At 37.1% G+C, this 21,975-nt stretch overlaps 2 protein-coding genes across 6 annotated transcripts in view; one reads left to right on the forward strand and one right to left on the reverse strand.

Moving 5' to 3' along the window:
* LOC132092162 (kelch-like protein 29) overlaps positions 1 to 14,328 on the forward strand; it is a 240,087-nt gene extending 225,759 nt beyond the window's left edge. For all 4 annotated transcript variants that reach the window (XM_059498263.1, XM_059498264.1, XM_059498266.1 and 1 more), the window contains 3 exons: positions 9,663 to 9,856; positions 13,146 to 13,290; positions 13,368 to 14,328. In XM_059498263.1, the coding sequence (XP_059354246.1) occupies positions 9,663 to 9,856; positions 13,146 to 13,290; positions 13,368 to 13,551 (523 nt within the window). In that variant the 3' untranslated portion in view covers positions 13,552 to 14,328. The remainder of the gene's footprint in view (positions 1 to 9,662; positions 9,857 to 13,145; positions 13,291 to 13,367) is intronic.
* A 2,150-nt stretch (positions 14,329 to 16,478) lies between these two features.
* LOC132092163 (ATPase family AAA domain-containing protein 2B-like) overlaps positions 16,479 to 21,975 on the reverse strand; it is a 103,269-nt gene continuing 97,772 nt past the window's right edge. For both annotated transcript variants that reach the window (XM_059498268.1, XM_059498267.1), the window contains exon 28: positions 16,479 to 17,934. In XM_059498268.1, the coding sequence (XP_059354251.1) occupies positions 17,890 to 17,934 (45 nt within the window). In that variant the 3' untranslated portion in view covers positions 16,479 to 17,889. The remainder of the gene's footprint in view (positions 17,935 to 21,975) is intronic.

The following is a 21,975-nucleotide window of genomic DNA, read 5'->3' on the forward strand; positions in this document are numbered from 1 at the left end:
TGTAGCAGCTACAGTATCAATGATCTTGTTTTGGTACAAGCATCTTCCTTTCATTGAGAAATAACCACTGGCTTTAGCTCAAGTGTTTATTTCAGTGTTCATTCTGTCCTTCATTATCTCCCAAGAGCTTGAATAGTCACTAAACCACTAATAGCATGATTCTGAAGGTTATTTGCTTCTTTAAGTGAATGTAGTGTGCATTGAAACTACTTTTTTCCCGGATTTTTTATTTGCTTTTGTACTTTCGATATTTAAACTTGAACTTGGATGAATAATTTAAAAGTATATCAATATATTAAATAATAGACCATTGTAAGATAAATATCACCTCTGGAGCCTGTTAATTTATTGTTATGATGATGATTTGGTGATGAAGCTATTAGCAGCGCAGCAGATAACACACACCGTAATTACGATGTTCAGAGACGCTCCCTATATATAGCATTTTAAAGAACACCCCATGTATCTTTCAAAGGCATATTTATATTTGTATCTTTTCTTTGTCTTCTTATGTTTTATTTTTATATTTTTAGATATTTGTTTTGTCCTATTTATTTCTTTTTTAAATTATTCTTCTTTTAATTATGAATTATTCTGCTGCACATTTTTATATATTTAAGTTCTAGTATTACACTGAAAATAAATGGTGTAGAAACAATTTTCAGTAAATTTCACAATTAATTACAAAGAAACGGCAAGTAACATACTGAATTAAATGTGAGATTTTGATGTAGAAAGACCTATACATTATTATTTAATAAAAAAAAAAAAAATTAACAGTGTAGTAATTGCAGTTTGTCTTCATTTATTTTATAATGTCTTAATTTATTATTTTGAGATGCTTATAATTTTGAAGCTTATTTTAGTCAGGTGAAACATCCAAGAACAATTGTGATTTTCAAAGTGACAGTATTAAACTTGACACTAATAATGTACAATAAACAATTGCACATCTAGCAAGTGACTCAGTCCTGGCATTCATTTCTCTAGATCTTTAATAGCTCGTGTCGCAGCAGTTCCTCAAGACTGGCAAACTGTCATGTAAAAAGGATCTTTATCTGTAGACTGTCCAACCGGATGACCTTTATGAAAACCTCAGGAAGCAACGTTACCTCTTTTCTGAAGAGATCTGGCAAGTTGTATTTATTCTCCCAGGAGAAGGACTATGACAGCTACAGTGTTTGGACCTGAATGAATGTCTCAGAGCTCAGATGCAACCCAGTCTTTCCCCAGCCGTTCTCAGCAGAAATAAAAGCCAAACGTGTTAAGACAGGGCTGCAAGACTTTGCAATGTTCACGCTGAGGTTGTGACGTCACTGCAGCCGAATGCAGTCACATTGCAGCCATTCACTGCTTAACCCATTTCTTGTGCTGATTACTGTGCAATAAATAATACAGAAGTTTAATTGCAGTGTGAGGAAGCTGAAGCCTTCAGTGATGTCTCTGTGAGGAGCCGTAACCTCAATTACAGACCGCTTTAGTGTGCGTGAAACGATTCAGACTGAAAATTATGTCCATCAGATGCTGTTTATTTATTCTGATGGGCCACACATGGTGAGAGTATGTCTTTTTCTGCCATCAAAATGCTTCTTTTAAGAAAACACACATCTTTTTGAATGCATTTATCTCACAGAATAGAGCTAAGTATAGTTCGCCTGTAGCTCAGTTTCATTGTACATAACAGGGTTGATTATTGTTAACTTAAACTAAGGTGGAAACTTGATTTCATATACTTGAAATCAAACTAAAATAGTTTAAAGCAATTTAATTGTAGGCTTAACATTAACAACACTGGGTAAAATAAAAGTGAATATATATATATATATATATATATATATATATATATATATATATATATATATATATATATATATATATATAGGGATGGGTATTGTTAAGGTTTTAACGGTATTACTACTCTTACCGATACTGCTTAACGGTCCGGTACTTTAACGGTATTCTTATCAGTACTTTGTGTTGTGTTACTTTGTGTTGTGTTAGGCAGTCAAAAACTTTGCATTTCTCTGTCTGCACATAATGCACTTTTGAAAGATGCTTTGACAGATTGCTTGTGTTTCCGCCCTTACATGCAAAAATGTTGTTGCACTTATGACAACCAGCGTTGTCTGCATCAACTCTAGTGAAGTATAACCACACTTTGGAACGTTTTGCTGTCTCCACCATCGTCACTCTTTGTATTAAGTAGGAGTTTTCGTACTGTAAGGGGCCGTTCACATATCGCGTCTAAAAACGCATGGAAAACACTAGGCACGCCGCTTTCTGATTTTTTTCCCCCAAAGCCTTCGGGCACTTGCGCTCCTGAGGAATCTACCGTTGCTAAGCAACCATGACCTGCTCTCTCCATGAAGACGCGGAAATTTCAGCAATGGATAAATGGATTTGCAGCACTTAAAACTGCTTGCAGTAGCACTGCTACTAAATTAATTTAAAATCCACATACAGCTATCAGCTGTTCCTTCATCTTGGCTGAGCTTTCAATGTTGACCGCGTCGCTTCCATTATGAGCGCGCATTCCGCGCCTACATTTGAAATAACGAACTTGAGCGCGCAAAAGATGCGATATGTGAACGGCCCCTTATGCGTGTGAGTGCGCCGCGCTCGTTCTTGTTGTGTGTGTGTGTGTGACTGACAGACAGCCACCGCGGCGCGCATGAGAGATCTCACAGATTTCACAGACAAGTGAGACTAAAATTTTAATTAAAACTTAGAATAAATACAGTCTAAGTACTTTTAAAAGTTGCCTTGACAAATAACTGAATAAAAAAAGTTTTTAGTTTAGAGTATATTTACTAAAACTGAAATGAAAATAAATTAAAGCTAAATAGAAATATACAAAATCTAACAATTTTTTTTTTAAAGAAAGCTAAAGCTAAAAGGAAATTATAATTGTAATATAAATTATAAGTGTAATATAAATTGTTATTAATATTATAGTACATACATATTTATAATTACTATTAATACAATGTATTGATATTTTTATTTACTTTATTATTTGTTCAGAATTTTCACAGCTATTTTGACTGCAATTCACTGCAGTTAATCTCTGATAAGGTAAAAATGTTTTTGTTAGATTAACTTTTTATGTTTTCTATATTTGTTTTATGTATTTGCTAGATGCCATGTATTATTTTATAATAACAAAGAGCACAATGAAAAGCAGTCTTTGACTTTGTGTTATCCTTGAGAAGTTGAGATGAGTCTTGCTTTTATAGTCCAAAAGAAAAAGAAAACATTCTTGTTGTAAATGAAATAATTCTGAAACTATGAAATGTTGAATTTTACATGCATATATGTGAACTCAAGCTATAAGCCATGAGAGACCATGTTACAATGATTTTACCCCAGAAAAGAGTATAATTAGGCATGACGTGAAGCTGAAAACCCTCTTTAACTGCTGTAAAATCATTAGAATGGCCTCTCGGGGCTAATTGCTTTTATAAAACCACAACAGCAGTAATATGAAAGATGGTAATAATTATGAAATAAATGCATTCATGGATGTTTGCATTTCCTCAAAGTTCCGTGAACTGTGCGTGTTGCTATGCAGATTCCAGAGTGTTCTATGGATCTCAAGCAGTGTTGTTGTTGATAACTAAATCTAAAACTATTCAAATGTGTTTTTGCTAATTCAAATAAAGCTAAAATAATAAATAAATATTCAATGAAGTTTAAAACTTAAATTAAAATTAAAGTACTAAAATTACTACATTACTAAACTAAAAATAAATTAAAGTTAAATAGAAAACATAAAACATAATATTGGCAGAATCACATAAAATTCATAAAATTCAATTTTCAACGAAAACTTGTAAAAATAAATGGATTAAAAAACTTAAAAACATGCATAAAATTTAGAACTGAAATTAAATGAGTTTTAGTACTATAATTACTAAAACATACTAAAAATTTTTAAATATATATGCATAAAAAGTATTTAAACAAATAAATAATATGACAAAGATTCATAAAAATGGCACATAACAAAATTACTAAAACTAGAATTTAAATATTTAGAATAGATTAAAAGATTTAAGTTAGTACTGATATAACTTTAAAACTGAAATAAAAATAAATGAAAGCTAAATAATAGAAGAATATAAAAAAAATGACATGCACAGAAAATTACTAAAACTGAATTAAAAATAAAGTTAAACTACTATTAAAATACTAATCAAAATGCTAAAACTATAACAAAAATACAAAAGTTTTACAAAATAGTTAAATTAAATTAATAATTGAAACTAAATCAAATTATTAAAAACTAAATTAAATCTAAATAGAAATATAAAAATGACAAGCACATACAATTACTAAAACTTAAAAATATTAAAATAAAAGCTAAAGCTTAAAGCAAAATTGTAATTAATATCATAATAGTATACAAATAATAGTAAAATAACAGTGATCTTAGAGAGTTGCTATGCAGTTCTGCAGGTGTTCTGTGTGGTCATTGACTCGGGTGTTTAGATTGGTAAACACTACTCATAACTGTCACAGTAAATGGACTAATGAACTCGGTGCATTACTAAATATCGATAATCTCGGTGCATTACCAAAGAGTTTCATTTGCAAGTAGCAGGTGTGTGTAGCGTTTTGATGCTGTTAAATCTAGCACAGATCATTTGCTTAATGCTGTAGAAATCCCTCAAATAATGATAGGCCACAGGCGCCTCGACGTATTGATCACAGTGTTAATAAAAAATAAACTTGACCCTTGACCGCAGTCGAGTTATGTGGATATACCTGAGAGGGCCGGCAGATAAACGGCTTCGTCAAGGACGGGAGGAACGATAAGGTCAGGAAGGAGCTCAGAAGTGCCATTCGCTGGCTCTATCAGAGCAAACAGGAGATTTTCGATTCAGCCCTCATCAGTGTCTTCTTCCGGCTGATCTCATTGGCTCCCTGCAGGCACAGGTTATCAAAGCAGCCAACCAGAGACTCCTCCCCCTCCCCTCTGGCTCTCATGTGATTAAATGGAGAGTGGATTGTGAGGCGGTTGAATGTGGGTCACAGTACAGTAGCTCTTATATCATCATAGCGGTAGGGATGGGTACCGAAACCCGGTATTAAAATGGCCCCGGGGCTAAATTATGAAAGACTGTATTATCAGTAAGATCTGACAGTATCGGTTCTGCTTTCGGTACTGGAGGGGAAAACATTAATGTACTATGTATTTTTGCTTAATAATGTTATCGTGCACATTTTATCTCACCAAACATTTCTAATGTGCGATCATATTAAGACGTTTGTCTCTGAAATCTGCGAGATCTCTCATGCGCGCCGCGGAGGCTGTCTGTCAGTCACACACACACCACACCGGGCGCGGCGCACGCACAGACATAACAGTATGAAAACTCCCGCTTAATAATAAAGAGTGACGATGGTGAAGAAATTTGCTTATTAATGTTATCGTGCACATTTTAGCTTACCAAACATTCTAATTTGCGATATTATTAAGACGTGTGTCTGTGAAATATGCGAGATCTCTCATGCGTGCCGTGGAGGCTGTCTGTCAGTCACACACACACACACACACACACACACAACAAGAACGAGCGCGGCGCACACACACGCATAAGGGGCCATTCACATAAAGCGTCTTTTGCGCGCTCAAGTTCGTTATTTCAAATGTAGGCACGCGGTATGCACGCTCATAATGGAAGCGACGCAGTCGCGACGCGTATGCGGTGCGACGAGCTCGTTTTTTCCAGGCGCGTCCGCACCGCATCGCGTTAAAAACATCTCAACTTTTCAGAATGCCGCAAGCACACCGCAGGTCATGTAACTTCCTCACCTTTTCCGTAACAATGTTGAAAGCTCAGCCAAGATGAAAGAACAGCTGATAGCTGTTTGTGGATTTTTTAATTAATTTAGTAGCAGTGCTACTGCAAGCAGTTTTTAGTGCTGCAAATCCATTTATACTTTTATTATTAAAACTCTTACTTAATACAAAGAGTGATAAAGGCGGAGACAGCAAAACGTTCCAAAGTGTGGTTATACTTCACTAGAGTTGATGCAGACAACGTTGGTTGTCGTAAGTGAAACAAAATTTTTGGTTGCACTTTATTTTACAGTATGTGTACTTACATGTACTTAGTGTACTTACAGTGTATTTATCTAAGAAAGTTCTGGTAATACAAGGTAAATAAATGGGGTAGGGTTAGGTTTAGGGGTAGGTTCAGGGTTAGTAACTAGTTATTACATAGTTATTGTAATTACTATAATAAGTACATAGTATGTACATGGGGAACAGGACTGTAAAATAAAGTGCTACCAAATTTTTGCATCGCGTCCCTTAGCGGGGGCGGAGTGCGGGCACTTGTCTGACTCCAAGTAGCAAAGAGGGCATGAGAAAGCGAAGCGTTCTTGAGCCGACTTTGCATGGAAACTGGCAGGGGAGAGGAGAAAGAGAGTGGCGAGGAAGCACGTCACCAGCTGTCGTTCATAGCCTCTTGGGACTTGGAGGTAGAGGAAACAGCTCTTTACTTAAAGTTTGGGTACCACCGGCCGCAGGGCCAGTGGCGGAACAAAAAGAAAACAAGAACAAAGAATTCTCCTCCGTGGGAAGGAGTGGTCCTGCTACCATCTCCTGATGAGCTGACGTCTCCAACTCCGGGTCGCCCGTCTCAGGAACGCCACTTGGCCTGGCGTTTGGCAGGCTTCGCAGCCGAATCCTCATCTCCCGAGGATTCAAGTCCGCCTTGTGATGCGGCAATCGGCATACGGTCCTCTTCGCAAGCCCCGAATGAGATGTCAGGACCTCAGATCACCCTGGCCACCAGCCGAAGTAGCCCTCTTACGAGAAGAAGAGCTAGAACGGGGTGTGGCAGAGGGGACTCTATACCTTTTAAGGTAATTGAGTCTCGATCTCAACGCCGAGATGGTCATGTCCCCGCAATGATAACATGAGCCATCCACGAACGCAGTCTCAGCGTGCTGGAAGCCCAGACACGTGACACAATGATTGTGGCCGTCACAAGGAGCGATGTATCGAGGACCGCACCCAGAAACACAAGGGCGAAATGACATCTTTAAAAAGACACAAATCAGCCCGTATCTCTTTTGTGAAAGAAATTTGCTCTTTCAGAAGTGTTGAAACGCTCAGGGGAACGCGGGAGCTGTCGCAGGACCCAAACGAACCGCTGAATCGCGCCGTCACACCAACACCAGTGACTCTTGCTTGTAGCACTCCGGTGAAAGCAGCACACGATGTGCTCGGCTCAGAAGCGAAAGCTTGAATGCGAGTTGCTCACATTGCTCCTTATATACCCACTCTGCGGGGCAGAGCTCGCGATGCAAATCCCGCAGACCAAGGTACTTTGTGTACCATTGGCTCGTTTTGTACCACTCGAAGGTGATTGGGATCTCGGGCGAGATCCCATTCGTAACGTCGAACGTGACCGACTGAAAGGGAACAACTGTTTTCAGGATTGATAATAATAGGAAACTTTTTCTTTTATTGCAAATCAGCATATTAGAATGATTTCTTAAGGATCAGAAATCAAGGTTGCATCACAGGAATGAATTACATTTTAACATATATTCAAATAGAAAATTAATAAATCAAATTGTAAAAATATTTCACAATATTACGGTTATATTATTTTTTTTTTTATCAAATAAATGCAGCCTGAGTGAGCATAAAATTCTTTCAAAAACAAAAAAAAATATTACCAACCACAAACGTTTGAACGACCATCTATTTTTTTCATGAATAAGATACAAAATAGGGCCTGAAAATTTTTTCCCCCAACACATTGTTAATGGAATAAGGTATATAATATCCTATTGTTTTAAATTCTAGTTTAGGAGGTCAAGATGTCTGGGGTTGGACTTGCCGAAATCCTCATTTAAGGCTTATAGAGAAATTTGATGTGTTTTAGACCAGCTACTTTTATGCTTAGTTAATTATGATTTATAAAACTCTTTCAAATGTTTCTTATAGTTGTAATATGAAAAAACAAAACCAAAAAAAAACAAAACATGGATTTGTGCAGCTAAAGGTAAAAGCTTTTAAAAAAAACTTATATTCATGGAGTCAAAGTTGATGTCAGGTTTATTATTTTTATTATCAATTTGCTGGAAAGTAATGGAGTAAAAGAAACAATGGTGTAGACAAATTTTCAGCAACTACAACGGTAAAATACACAATAAATAAGGCTGATGGAATAAACTGCAAAAAATTGTTTTTAGTGTCATAAACAGCAGAGACAACCATCTTAATCAAATCTGCGCATAAAAGTAAAACGTATCAAAGGTAAACTCAAGAGTCACTTGTCATTACTTTTAGCTTTTTTGTATTATTTGATGGCTGTGGCGTCTCACTCGATTTGTGCGAGCTGTTGCTAATGTATTTGCAGCCCGAGTCTTCTCTTCCTGCCTGCTAGATTCCTTTTCTCATCCTTTTTATATCTCCACTAATGTTGCCTGCAGTGAATTGAAATTTTCTCAAAGCTGTTCATCATACAGAAAATAACTGCAGCTTCATAGTTGTGTTCAGTGTCCTCATGTTTGACTCATTGCACAGTTAATCAATAGCTGCAAGAATCAAAACATTTACAGTATACTCGCCGTTCCCTCAAATTGACGCAGCCGCTCACGCTGACCTTTTCATTGAAGATGGCCCTGACAGGAGACAGATGTACTGGACTGACGCTGGTAGAGCTTCTCTCAGTCCTCATTGAGAGCTGTAGGAGCGACGGAGGCCCGAGTACTGATTCTGAGAACAATGGCGCAGGATGAGCTCCAGCTGGATGGCTGTGTGTTCAGCACGCGACACACTGCAAGCGTATGGTTCCACGGCTCCGCTGGATCATACATGAACATGCGTGACTCTTCAGCAGAAGGGCCGGGAGACTTTTCTTTAGACACTTCATCACTCAGAGCCGAGGATGTGCTCCATTCCAAACTCAATTCAGAAGGATTTTTACATTTGAATTGGAATTGAGGTCATCAAACATAATTACTTTTAAACCTGAATTAAAGTAAAATTCAAATTTGTTAATTTTGAACTAGAAATGCAGTTTTTGAAATTTTTTTAAAGATTTCTAGATGTGATAGATAACGTTTATATATTTCTTCATATTTAGTAGATTTTTTTAATTTCTAGACAGATAATGTCTGAAATACAACCAATATTGTCAATGACATAATATGTAATATTGTCGTGATATCATTTTTATCATATTATTTATTACATTTGAAAGTTTGTTTATATTTATAAACATAGTACTGATAGATTTAGATGTTGGGAATGCATCTATACAGCATATTACCTTATATATTTCATTATTTTAATAAATGAATACTGGCACATATATATATATATATATATATATATATATATATAGACAGAGAGAGATCTTCATCTTCTTGTGAAATGTAGCCAATTCATAACTCCACTGCCCTCCTCGATTAAAGAGCGCCATATTCATTTCTGAATATTGCACAACCCTGCTGATATCATGCTGGTTCAGTTACTAACTTGCATAAATAAAGTGTTGTTCTTACATGCATTTTTTTCGCATGTTTATTAGCACTGCATCTTTATTAGAATGGACTGCGAGAAATGTCTGTTGCTGTTAGAACGACACAAACAGCAGCAATGCTAATAAATGTCTCGCTTCTGTTTTCTTCAGGTACGACACTATCACCAATCAGTGGGAGACGGTCTCTCCGCTGCCCAAGCCTGTTCATTCGGCGGCTGCCACCGTGTGCGGCGGGAAGATATACGTGTTCGGTGGTGTGAATGAAGCTGGACGCTCGGCTGGGGTTTTACAGTCTTACATCCCTCGGACCCACACCTGGAGCTTTATAGAGTCCCCCATGATTGGTAGGTACATCATTTGAACCCCAGTTTATTAATGGAAAATGAAAATGGTTCATTTGTGCATCTAAATTTTCGTCCAAAGACCATTTAATAACACGTATTTGTCAACATGGCACCGGGAGGTGGTTCAGTATTTGTGATCTGTCTTGGTGAAAGGCTTTTATGGGGTAGTTTGCTTTGCTCAGGGGCTCAATCATATCAGAAAAACAGCAGGATTGATAAGGCAGATTGGGACTTAGCATTTTTATATGCAGTAGGAGGTTTTCAGGCTTCAATTAGCTCAGTGATTGCTGTGCTAAGGCATCATAAAAGCCATTTCATAACTAAATAAATTTGGTAATTAAATTAAGTTGCATTGAGTACATATAACTAGATAAATATATTGTTAATATGAAGAATAATATCTTCATTTGTCCAATCAAGAGCCTTTCACATCACATCTTAAATTGCTGTGATGATTGTTCATACACTATCCATGGTATATTTCCATGTTTACTTTTGTGCTGAACACACAGAAAAACAAATAAATAATATAATAAAATAAAAAAAATATTATATTGTATTTAATTATATTAAATTAAATAGTTTATAGGTTTATTAATAAATGCTATGAAAAAACTGTTCATGATATCTAATATTAAACAGTAATAAACAATAATTTGAAAACATTTATTAATCTTGGTTCATATTAATCTCAATTTCAAGTTGTATATATTTTAAATATTATAACATTTAAATAATACAATAATATTGTAAATATTTAAATATTTTTAGTATATTTATCAATAATAAGTGCAGTAAACAACGGTTTACGATATCTAATGTTAAACAGAAGTGAACAATAATTTTACAGCATTTATTTTTGTTCATGTTACTTTAGATACTAATGCATTTTTTACTTTGACATATGTAACTGTCTACACAAGGATAAAATCTGGTATGGTATTTGAACATGGCAGTGTTTGGTTCTTTCTCACTGATTGACAGGCCTGTAAGTCTTTATTTTGTTTTATTATTATTATTTTTACCCTGAATGAGATTCTACCATTGCATATTTCTCCTGCCGTATCTACAGAGGCCACAACCTTCCACTAAAGGCTTTTAACAGGTTAATTTCTTCAAGGTCCTTGTGTGATTGTTTGAACACTACTGAGCAAACACTAGGTCAGCCAGTGCCAACAAGACAAGCTGTCAGTGCAGGTCGAGCAGGCAAAGTGCCACTGGAAGTGCATGAAGCCATGTGGACGGTGTGGAATTGATTGCAAACAATTGCTTGTACAATTTACACAAGATTGCAGGGTGTCTTTAGAGTACAGGCACATTAAAAAGTGATTCAGGGAGCCTCTGGGCAGTCTGATGAGTTATCACTGATCTGGCTCCCAGCCACTCAACGAGCGCTCACCACTGGACTCAGCGTTCAGTCAAACCTTGTCGAGCTGCCTCAGTCTCCAAACATCCCTCAGTCTCCAAACTACAGTACGAAGTGTAGCCAGTGTTTATAAAACACGTTTAAAGCATGTCAATTGGCCAGGTGGTAAATTGAAACGTCGGTTAGAGTGAAAAGGTGGCGAGATGGGTTTGACTGAAGTAGTCTTGCTTAAAACGCTTTGACTTGTTTACTGTGGACAGAAGGTTGTTGCCGGTGTTCTCACCCTATTTTCAGCTCACCTCTTTGGAAATGCTGCTATTCAAACAACTCCTTTCCCTTTCTTTCGTCTTTTAATAGCTTTTCTCTGCTGCATTTGAAAAATTGTGCGAGACGCCTCTGCAAATTGGTGGCATGAACTGTTGTTGTTGTTGTTGTTGTTGTTGTTGTCTTGTTTGGCTCTCAGAAAGCTGAATCTCTCATGTCTCCATTGTGCCAGATACAGGTCCCCAATTTGATCGAAACCTTGAGACGTCTTGCCGGTGGCAGGATTTTAGCATCAAAGCAGCAGACCGAGCTTTGGCATCACATTTGAGGCCCTCGAGTAGCAAGAACGTGGGCCAAACCCAACAATGAGCTCTGCTGATAGCATCAGTGTTGGATTTGAAAACGAGACAACTAACAGATAAACACAGCATTGCGTAGGGTGAGATTAGGACTTAACGGAGCTGATCCTATGACGTCGGCAAGATGCATGTGCTCATGATGCACACAAAGCACTCAGAGTGGCTGAATAAAGTGACTCGGCACAAAAGCAGGCGTTTTTGTGAGGGGAATAAAGATGTGTTCGAGGGGGGCACCAAAACTATGCTCTTGTTACAGAAGATGATGCATCCCCCTTTGGTTATGCCGCCGATCAATTCAACAACACTTGCTGTGACTGGAGTGCTATAAAAAGAGGGCGTTATCTGCACCGTCACTCAGAAGTCGTGTGGTGGGGGTTTTAATGAGAAGCACCTGGCAGTCACGCCGCCAAGAGAGAGCCCATCTCACACTTCCTTTTTCAACCATTAAATCCAGCCGCTGTTTTACAGATCGCTTCTGTGCTCGGCTTCTCAAGTGTCAGCTGAAGGTGTGGAAAAAAACAGAAAACAAAAAAAAAACTTGAACGCAGCCACGTGAATTATTCATAGGTGTAATAAATTGGCCCAGCTGTAATCGTTTGGGAGACAATTTCTGTCAGAAAGCGAAGGCTGATAGCCTCTGTCTTGCATTCGGCTCGACGACCTTTTCTGTGTTCACGACGTGCGTTGGGCTGTCAGTCATTTGCCTGCTCATGAAAAGATATGATTATTTCTGTTTCTTGGCCATTTACCCCGTGTGAAAAAGGATAGAGTGAGTAAAAGCTGTCGGGTTGTGAAGGGTCTTTGCATATTACTGAGCTTATTTCCTTTGTATGGAATCATTAGTGGAAATGGACGCCATATAGTATGTCTGTTTGCCGTTATATGTCATTCTCCGCTTAATAACGTAAAGCATAAAGGATACAGGGACGTGGGAAATGGAATGTGGCAGAAAACAGGCCAGGAAAATCATAAATGCATTACAAATGGTGCTTCAAACCCGATTTCGGAAGATTGCAGACTGACGCTGTCGTATACAGTACTGTAGTACATAATCTACCTCATTAATTATCCCTCGAATTTGTGCTGATAAGGATGTAGGCATCCCAGCAGCTACAGTATATGATTTACTCATAGCTCCAAAAAGCACCACACATCTTGCATGAAGCACAATGTGTAAGATAACGACAAAACAGTGCCTTCATTCCAAGGCAAAAATTAATCTGTTGCCAGAACATACATCAGAGAAATAACTTCTATCTGTTGTTCTCTTTCCTCCTGTGCTCCTTTCGGGCTTATGTAGATAACAAGTACGCTCCTGCTGTGAGCCTCAATGGTTTTATCTTCATCCTGGGAGGAGCCTACGCCCGAGCCACCACTATCTACGACCCAGACAAGGGCAACATCAAAGCCGGCCCCAACATGAATCACTCCAGGCAGTTCTGCAGGTTGGTCTAATGAACAGTAGATTGCGCTACACAATGCAATAAATGATGTTCCACATCTCTTGTTGTACCTCCACTAGTGCGGCGATCCTAGATGGCAAGATCTATGCAACGGGAGGGATCGTGAGCAGCGAGGGACCGGCGCTGGGCAACATGGAGACCTTTGACCCTTGCACGAACACATGGACGCTGCTGCAGAATCTGCCCTGTCCGCTTTTCAGACACGGATGCGTGGTTATAAAGAAGTACATTCAGAGTGGCTGACGATTGTGCTTGTCTCGGGACTTCTCTAATGTCACAAACTGGCCTAAACCAGCCCATCGAGCTCCAACCAGCTAACCTGGGTGGGACGCAGTCGGACCGTTACGGTTAAGATTTATCAAGGGATCCTTAGCGTGGCTCCCCCTCAGGTGTTGTGCCATTGGAACTGTATTCTAGGTCAGCCAAATACAAATTTTTTTTTTTGGTCCCCCTTTTCCAAGTTGATGTTCTTCTCCCTCATGATGCTTCTTTGATCAGGTTCCCATCAAATCTCGTTTTTTCATTGGTAGTCATGTCATGAGAATATGGGATGTGTGTCATGATCGGTTTCATCATGAAGGGACTTCCGCAAGAAGCCAAAGGACGACGATGCTAGTCATGTAGCCCTCCAGCGAGGGTCAGCGCTACAGAGCCAGGATTAAACAAAGCCCCTCATGAACTCCAAAGCACAAAATACCAGAACCTGTGATGCCCAGAGGAGTTTCATTTCATTTTGTTCCGTGTAAATCATTCCACCTTTTCTTTGTGGGTTTTATCCTCGTGTTTTATTCCCATCCACGAGCCTGCAGCTGTGGCAGAATACAGATGGAGCAAGATGGAAGGAGAAACGTTGTATTATAGGGAACATATGTATATTTTAAAAACTAATGAAAATTGTGTATAAATGTTTTTAGAAACTAAAAAAAAAAAAATCAATGGATTGGACAATGTAAATCTGTACCCTTGAAACAATTTACGTTATTAATGCTGAAATACATATCCAGAATTCTAAAGAAACAAGTTGACTGTTTATTTACATTTCACTCTTTTGCATGACGTTCCCACAACTTATGAGCAAGTTGTCATTTATGGCTAACCTGTAAGGATTTTTACTTATGTTACTTTTACTTTTAAATTAGAAGTAAATGTCTATTTATTAAAGTTAGGTATGTATTTTTCATAATATTAAACATGCACACACAAAAAAAAATGATGCCAGTAAATATTTGGAGCAACTTTAGTGGCAAATACTTATATTTGTTGACTTATAAAGGTTATTTGTGAGTGAAAATGTGCTTTTTTTTATTGGTCAATCTTACCTAACCATGTGCTATATACCATGTGCTATATACCATTTAAATTTTCCAATTTATGAATAGAGCACACTATCCAAAGTGTGCCATAACCCTTATTACGACTCAAGACAGTACTCAGATTGATATTGAAACACTAGAACGACTTAAATTTGCACCTTTTATTCAAGTATAACACAGCAGTTTATTTCTGAAATTACAGTAAATATATCATTTCACAAAAGGACTGCAGGGAAGGACAGAACAGTGTGTGGTTTTGATTTGCTTTGCAGTAAAAATAAAAGGGACAGAATTCTGGTATTACTCAAAAATAAAATTCCCTCAACCTTGTAAATCATTAAGGGACATATATATATTGATCAAATGGGGATTAACTAAACAAACCATTGGTTACCAAAACCTAAATCTCCAACTCTGAGCACCAACTTGAGAAACTCATGGACTTATTACGCCAAAAACAAATTAGTTTAGTGGGTGGGACTTATTTACCTACCTAAAGCAAAATGCTATTGTTCTGTGGACTTTCTAACCTTAGTCAAATAATCTGGTCAACTAAAGGAAATTAACTTTTAGTCAAAAACAGAACTACACATTGTAACATTTTTAATGCAGGAATTAAGAGTTAATTTTCTAAAAAAATATTAGTGGTGCTTCTAAATTTGAAATTTCGTTACGTACTGACCACATTATATACGGTTCGATTCAAGGCCAATTACTTTTTGCTATCAACTAAGTATGAAAAGTAGGGTGTGTCTTGTGAACTGGCACTAACTCATTTTTTCCCAGATGAATTTATGAGAAGCACAAGTGGTCAGCATTACAGTAGTTTCTACAACACTACACCAGTTAAGCATGTTGATGGTACAACAGCTGACAGTGGGGACCCGAAAACGCAAATTAGCCACATGAATTTCCCCCTCATCCTCTACAATATTTAAAAATTTAAAAGCATCATAACAACCATCATCTCCACCCTTATGGAATAAATATTAATGTAGCAGAGACCTGAGACCAGTAAACCCCGTTTCTGAATGTCGTGCAACACCTGCTACAAAAATGTGCTACATTGTGTCTCAACACAAATTTCATGTAACAACTTTTCCAATTAGTCTTGGTTGAACAAAATGTTGAACATATGACAACGTTATTATAGTCTAATAAATATCAAATGGCAATAGCATGAAAGAATGCATCCATGAATTCAAAAACTGAAGCAAGCATTTCACAAACATGGCCAATAAAACATAAATCATGGGATGCACATGTAGAAAAAATGAAATGTACAGTAAATAACATTTTTGCGATATTACAATGCCATTTCTTTTCTAGGCTCAAACGCAGAACAACCCAAAAAATGAAATATAATGCAAAAATGTGAACGAACCAGAGGATTACTGCAGCAGCCACATGACACTCATGTCGGAGAGGTGATCCAGTACCTTAGCTTGAATTTCTGAAGGGCGGAGTGATATTACAGAGGTCAACAAATACTGTTTGTCAGTAAACAGGTCATTACTTTTGTCTCTTCGCATGAAAACAACTTGCTGAGGTAGCTGTGGTTCTGTCTCTCACATGCACTGCAGTAGCCCAAAGCTAACAGCTAACTCCGTTTTTTTTTTCCTTTCTTTTGCATGTCTTAAGTGTTATTTTCCTTTTTTCCCCTGTTTTTTTACAGCACCGAATCCTAGACAAGGTCACGAGGACTCTTGAACTTGGATCAACGTTCTTCATAAAGCAATGAAAGCTGAGAGTTAAGAAAAGTTTGAAATCAAAATAGATGGAAATGAAGTTATAAATGCGACAGATTATATTAGACCGCACAAAACAATAGAAAGGTCACACGAAAAAAAAAAAAAAAAATGCAGTAATGCTTTATGTTCAAAAATTCAGCACTGCCTAGACTGCCATTTTAACTTCAACCCTTGCATACCAAACGATCACTGTTATTTTTACTCCAATATGTGATGTTACGATACAAATGGATGGTAAAAGAAAGCCACAATGTATGACAGAGCAACCAGCCTGATCTCACAGCAATTCGTACGTATTTTACGAGATGCACAATTCGTATAAATTTGTACGAATGACCTACACCTGACCCCGCCCCTAAACCTACCCGTCACTGGGGTCTAGATAAAATGTACAAAATCATCTCATAAAATACGTACGAATTGGTCATGAGATAGCGTTGGAGCAACGTGACTCACAAACCATGGAGATTGGCAAACAATTACCTACAGCATACGCCACATTTTTATTGGTTTGTAGCCCTGTGGCATGTCCATAAACATTGATAGTCAATATTCAGCAAGGTTTTTTTTTTTTTTTTTTTTTTTTTTTTTTTTCAAAGGTTAAGGCACATTCTAGGCAGTGCAATCTCCAGATATCTGCTTATAAATCCAGTTAAACCAGAAAAAAAGCCCATTAACTAGTTTGGGGGGGTTGGGGTTATGCAATGGGTCTAAATAATACCATTCCTCTATTAAAGATATATTTTAATCAAAATCTTTCAGATTATTTTTGTTGCTTTCTACAAATAGTATAGTCTGAATAAGAATAAGTCATCTGTCACAAGGAAAAGTTGGTTTACAATACAGAATCCTTGCAAATCTTACAATTAACATCCAGTAGAAAACAACTCTAGACATCCCTACAAAGGTTTTTTTTTCTTTTTCAGTAAGAGTATCTCTATGTGGCTAAAAATTGTTGATTACATCAATGGGTTGAAGGGTGGGGGATGTAGTTTATTTCCACAGTAAATGACCAGCTGGCATCACACCATACGTATACAGTTTGCCACTGCTGGTGAGTATCTGTGTTTATGTGTTTGCTTCCAGTAGACGGAGGCTGAGGTTGCTATGTGATATCACACAATCTTTTATAATGTACTGTTTGTTTGTGTTTTGTTTGCTTATGAGAACAAGGAGCAGCAGACGAAAAAAAAAAAAAACAATAGCACCCAATAGCACCAAGAACAATCAATTGGCATGAAAGCAAGTACAAAAAAAGAATACAATTAAAAAGGAGACCTCCAGGAGTTTTTGTGTTTGGTTCTGTAGACTGGTTCTGTTTCAGGTACCTGAGATGATAGCACCAAGGTCGCCTCTGTAAGTCTTTGTTTCTAATGTCTGCACCTTTTTTCCCCTTCCTGCTGTTATTTGAGACCGAGATGTCCAGACCTACTCTGCGTTAAGGACTTGGCTCAGAACGCCAGCCTCTCCCTGTTGTATCAAAAGACTCTCCGATCACGTTTCTCTCTGAAAGCCCTCTATTCATCACAGGAATGTTTCGAAATGTTCAACTTCTCCATCGCCTGCAAATCAAAAGACAGAAAACAGCATTGTTAACTGCATATTTTGTTAAATGTCCACATTTAATCCCAATCAAACATTACATGGTTATATTATAATTCTGTCTTTATATACAGTTTTATTGGATGTGTTTTGCAGATGTAACCCAGAAGAACTTCAAACAAAGCTTTTAAAAAGGCCATTATTTGGATAAGATTGGATTTTCATAGTAAATGTCATCTTAAATATTTAAAATCTTACATTTTCTATACTGTACAGTTAAAAATTTGTGGCCAGTAAGATTTTGAATTTTTTTTGAAAAGTCTCTTATGATCACCAAGGCTGCACTTTATATTTTTGTGGAAACCCCCGATGCAGTTTATATATATATATATAAAGCTTAAAAGAACAGCATTTATTTGAAATGTGTCCTTGCAGAATAATTAAACGCAAAATGCGATATTCGCAGTTATGTCGTTTTCTCCCTTTTTTTCCAAACCGCGACAAATGCCAGTCTCCCTTTTTTGCAGAATGCGATATATCCGCTCAACCAATCACAGCACACCATTCCACGCACTGTAAACTGTAACAACCAATCACAGTGCACCATTCCATGCACTCTAGACAGTAATGGCGGTGCTCTGAATACACCAAGCATCCTAATTTCCTCATCTACTTTGTACTTTGTGATCAACAAACAAGGGCTGTACAATAAAATGCATGTGATTGTCATGCGCATCATGCTGGTGGTTGTTATTAATACCGGTAACTCTCCATCACATTCTTTCAGATGGAAATTATTCAGATGCATATAATACACAGAGCCGTAGATCACTGACAAGCAACGCTATATGATGAAACGCATTCAATTATGAACGTGATATTGCATAGCTTGTCAGTGTTAGGGTTTTTATCAATGCTATTTATGTTTTTGTTAATACAGCACATAGAACTAGTCCACTAAATGAATGTAACATGGCAAAGATCAATGCACTTTTGGAAGTTGAATGTAATGGACATGTCATTTTGGAATTTCTGTGGTCTAATGTGATGTTGTTAATGTTCTTGTTCATGATGAAATTTTATTTTATTGCTCTTATTAATTTATAGCATTAACAAGATGATCTGCTGAATTCATTTTGGAAGCGATGACTGATGAATGTATTTTTAGTCCATTGCCTGTATAAGATTAGTATCGACCAAGTTCAGAGGCGGTCATATGTGGATCAACTTACTATTTTATTTTCATCAGTTTCAATATGAAAATAAACTTACATATTGATTCAATGGATTTACATTTATTCATTTAGCCGACGCTTTTATCCAAGGCGACTTACAATTGCTAGGGGTTAAGTGTCTTGCTCAGGGGCACATTGGTGTCTCACAGTGGATCCGAACCCGGGTCTCTCACACCAAAGGCATGTGTCTTATCCACTGCGCCAACACCACGCCCTATTTATTTATTGCATTTTGAGATAAAAAGGTGTCATGGATTTATTTCATTTTATTGGAAATGTTTTGTTATTATAACCTAAAGATGCTATGTGAAAGTTTGAAAAAGAAATAGTGGTTTTCATCTTGCCACTTTCTTGGTGAATAATTTTTTTTACTCAAATTAATCTATCTATCTATCTATCTATCTATACACATATATATATACATATACAAACTTTTTTTCTGCTGCATGGCAAGATCGGTATCATCTTGCTATCAAGATGCCAGCAGTAAAATCATGATTAATTCAACCATCATGGCAGAACATGAAGCAGTCAAATGTAGGACGGAGGACAAAGTAATTTCATGTACAAAGGGACTAAATCAAAGGTGATCAGCTATCTGAGTTTGGTTTGGAAATAAGTTTCTGGTCTATTTTTATACCATGTCCTAATGATGTGACATGTTTCCGACATAAAATAATTTTTATTCCACACAGTGACAAAATCCCAAAATAATTGGTAATTTAAAGCACAGTTCACCCCAAAATGTACAGTGTGTCATTTATTCACCATCATGTTTTTTTTTTTTTTTTCTATCAAACTATATAAAAATATTTTTTTATAAAAAATATAAAAAAAGTGTCCGAGCTGCTCTCTGCCATAAAATAAAGGGAATGGTGACCAAGAGTTCCTTAGGACAAAAAAAGCACCATAAATGTAAGCCATATGCTTATATAAAGCATGCTTGGTGTTGATATAATTCATTAAAAATTAAACATTGTTTGACAGCTGTAGAATCCTTTATTGTATGAAAAAGTAATGTCTTTCAAAAAAGTTTAATTTTTGGGTTGAAATATCCGTTTAAACAGCTATATAAAGCAGAAATTTAAACCAACGAGATTCCAATGGACATTTTATTTGGCATTGTAATTCTTATTCAGGTCAAAGTGCAGCTAACAATTAAACTCTTATGGCACAGGACAATGTGAACAATTAACAAAATCATGTCCATTTTCCACTATCCTCTGTGGATCTCTGCTCCAGTCCACCGGCTGCAAAAGATCCAACGATCTGATGGAGACAACGAATTAAAATCTAAACACATACAGCTTTTTCAGATGGCCTGGATTGCGAATCATACTTGAATTAATAAATACGACTCCATTAGGGTCCTCTCAAAGAGGAACTGGTACACAACATGCAAATTAGCCTTCAGTCGCGCCGGCAGTAATTCCTTGGAGCAATTCTAATCTGTTTCTGCTGGGCAGCTACCATTACTATTGTATTTGAGAACAGTGCACATAATTTCCCATGAGGCCGTGTGAGAGCTCTCCGCCATCGGTGCACCGGCATAATTTAAACACACAGCAGCTGTTCAGTGTGTAGTGTTCAGTCACTGTGTATCCATCTCCTCTGAGCCGCTGTCACACACACACATGACACATGACTGAACTGAACATTACGAGTCATTAGTCAGTATAGAGCTACTAGTTAATAATGGGATCATTTTAATTCAGGATTCTACTCGCTCAGCAATTATTATAACAAATAATTGGAAAAAGAAATACAGAAGTACTAAAACATTTTTAAGTATATTTATAGTCTAATCCAGAGTTTATAACTGGTTTTTCTTCAGTTTAGAATAAGATGATATAATAAGATAAGATTCAACAAAAATGCACAAAATTAAGCATTCTAAAAATATATAAATATGTATGTATGTGTATGTATTTTTAAGTTTAACATCAGCATATACAACCCGAATTCCGGAAAAGTTGGGACGTTTTTTAAATTTTAATAAAATGAAAACTAAAGGAATTTCAAATCACATGAGCCAATATTTTATTCACAATAGAACATAGATAACGTAGCAAATGTTTAAACTGAGAAATTTTACACTTTTATCCACTTAATTAGCTCATTTAAAATGTAATGCCTGCTACAGGTCTCAAAAAAGTTGGCACGGGGGCAACAAATGGCTAAAAAAGCAAGCAGTTTTGAAAAGATTCAGCTGGGAGAACATCTAGTGATTAATTAAGTTAATTGATATCAGGTCTGTAACATGATTAGCTATAAAAGCTTTGTCTTAGAGAAGCAGAGTCTCTCAGAAGTAAAGATGGGCAGAGGCTCTTCCAATCTGTGAAAGACTGCGTAAAAAAATTGTGGAAAACTTTAAAAACAATGTTCCTCAACGTCAAATTGCAAAGGCTTTGCAAATCTCATCATCTACAGTGCATAACATCATCAAAAGATTCAGAGAAACTGAAGAAATCTCTGTGCGTAAGGGACAAGGCCGGAGACCTTTATTAGATGCCCGTGGTCTTCGGGCTCTCAGACGACACTGCATCACTCATCGGCATGATTGTGTCAATGACATTACTAAATGGGCCCAGGAATACTTTCAGAAACCACTGTTGGTAAACACAATCCGCCGTGCCATCAGCAGATGCCAACTAAAGCTCTATCATGCAAAAAGGAAGCCATATGTGAACATGGTCCAGAAGCGCCGTCGTCAAGGCTCATTTAAAATGGACTATTTCAAAGTGGAATAGTGTTTTATGGTCAGACGAGTCCAAATTTGACATTCTTGTTGGAAATCACGGACGCCGTGTCCTCCGGGCTAAAGAG

The sequence above is a fragment of the Carassius carassius genome, chromosome 18, assembly GCF_963082965.1.
Source record: "Carassius carassius chromosome 18, fCarCar2.1, whole genome shotgun sequence".
In the NCBI taxonomy this organism is placed as follows: Eukaryota; Metazoa; Chordata; class Actinopteri; order Cypriniformes; family Cyprinidae; genus Carassius; species Carassius carassius.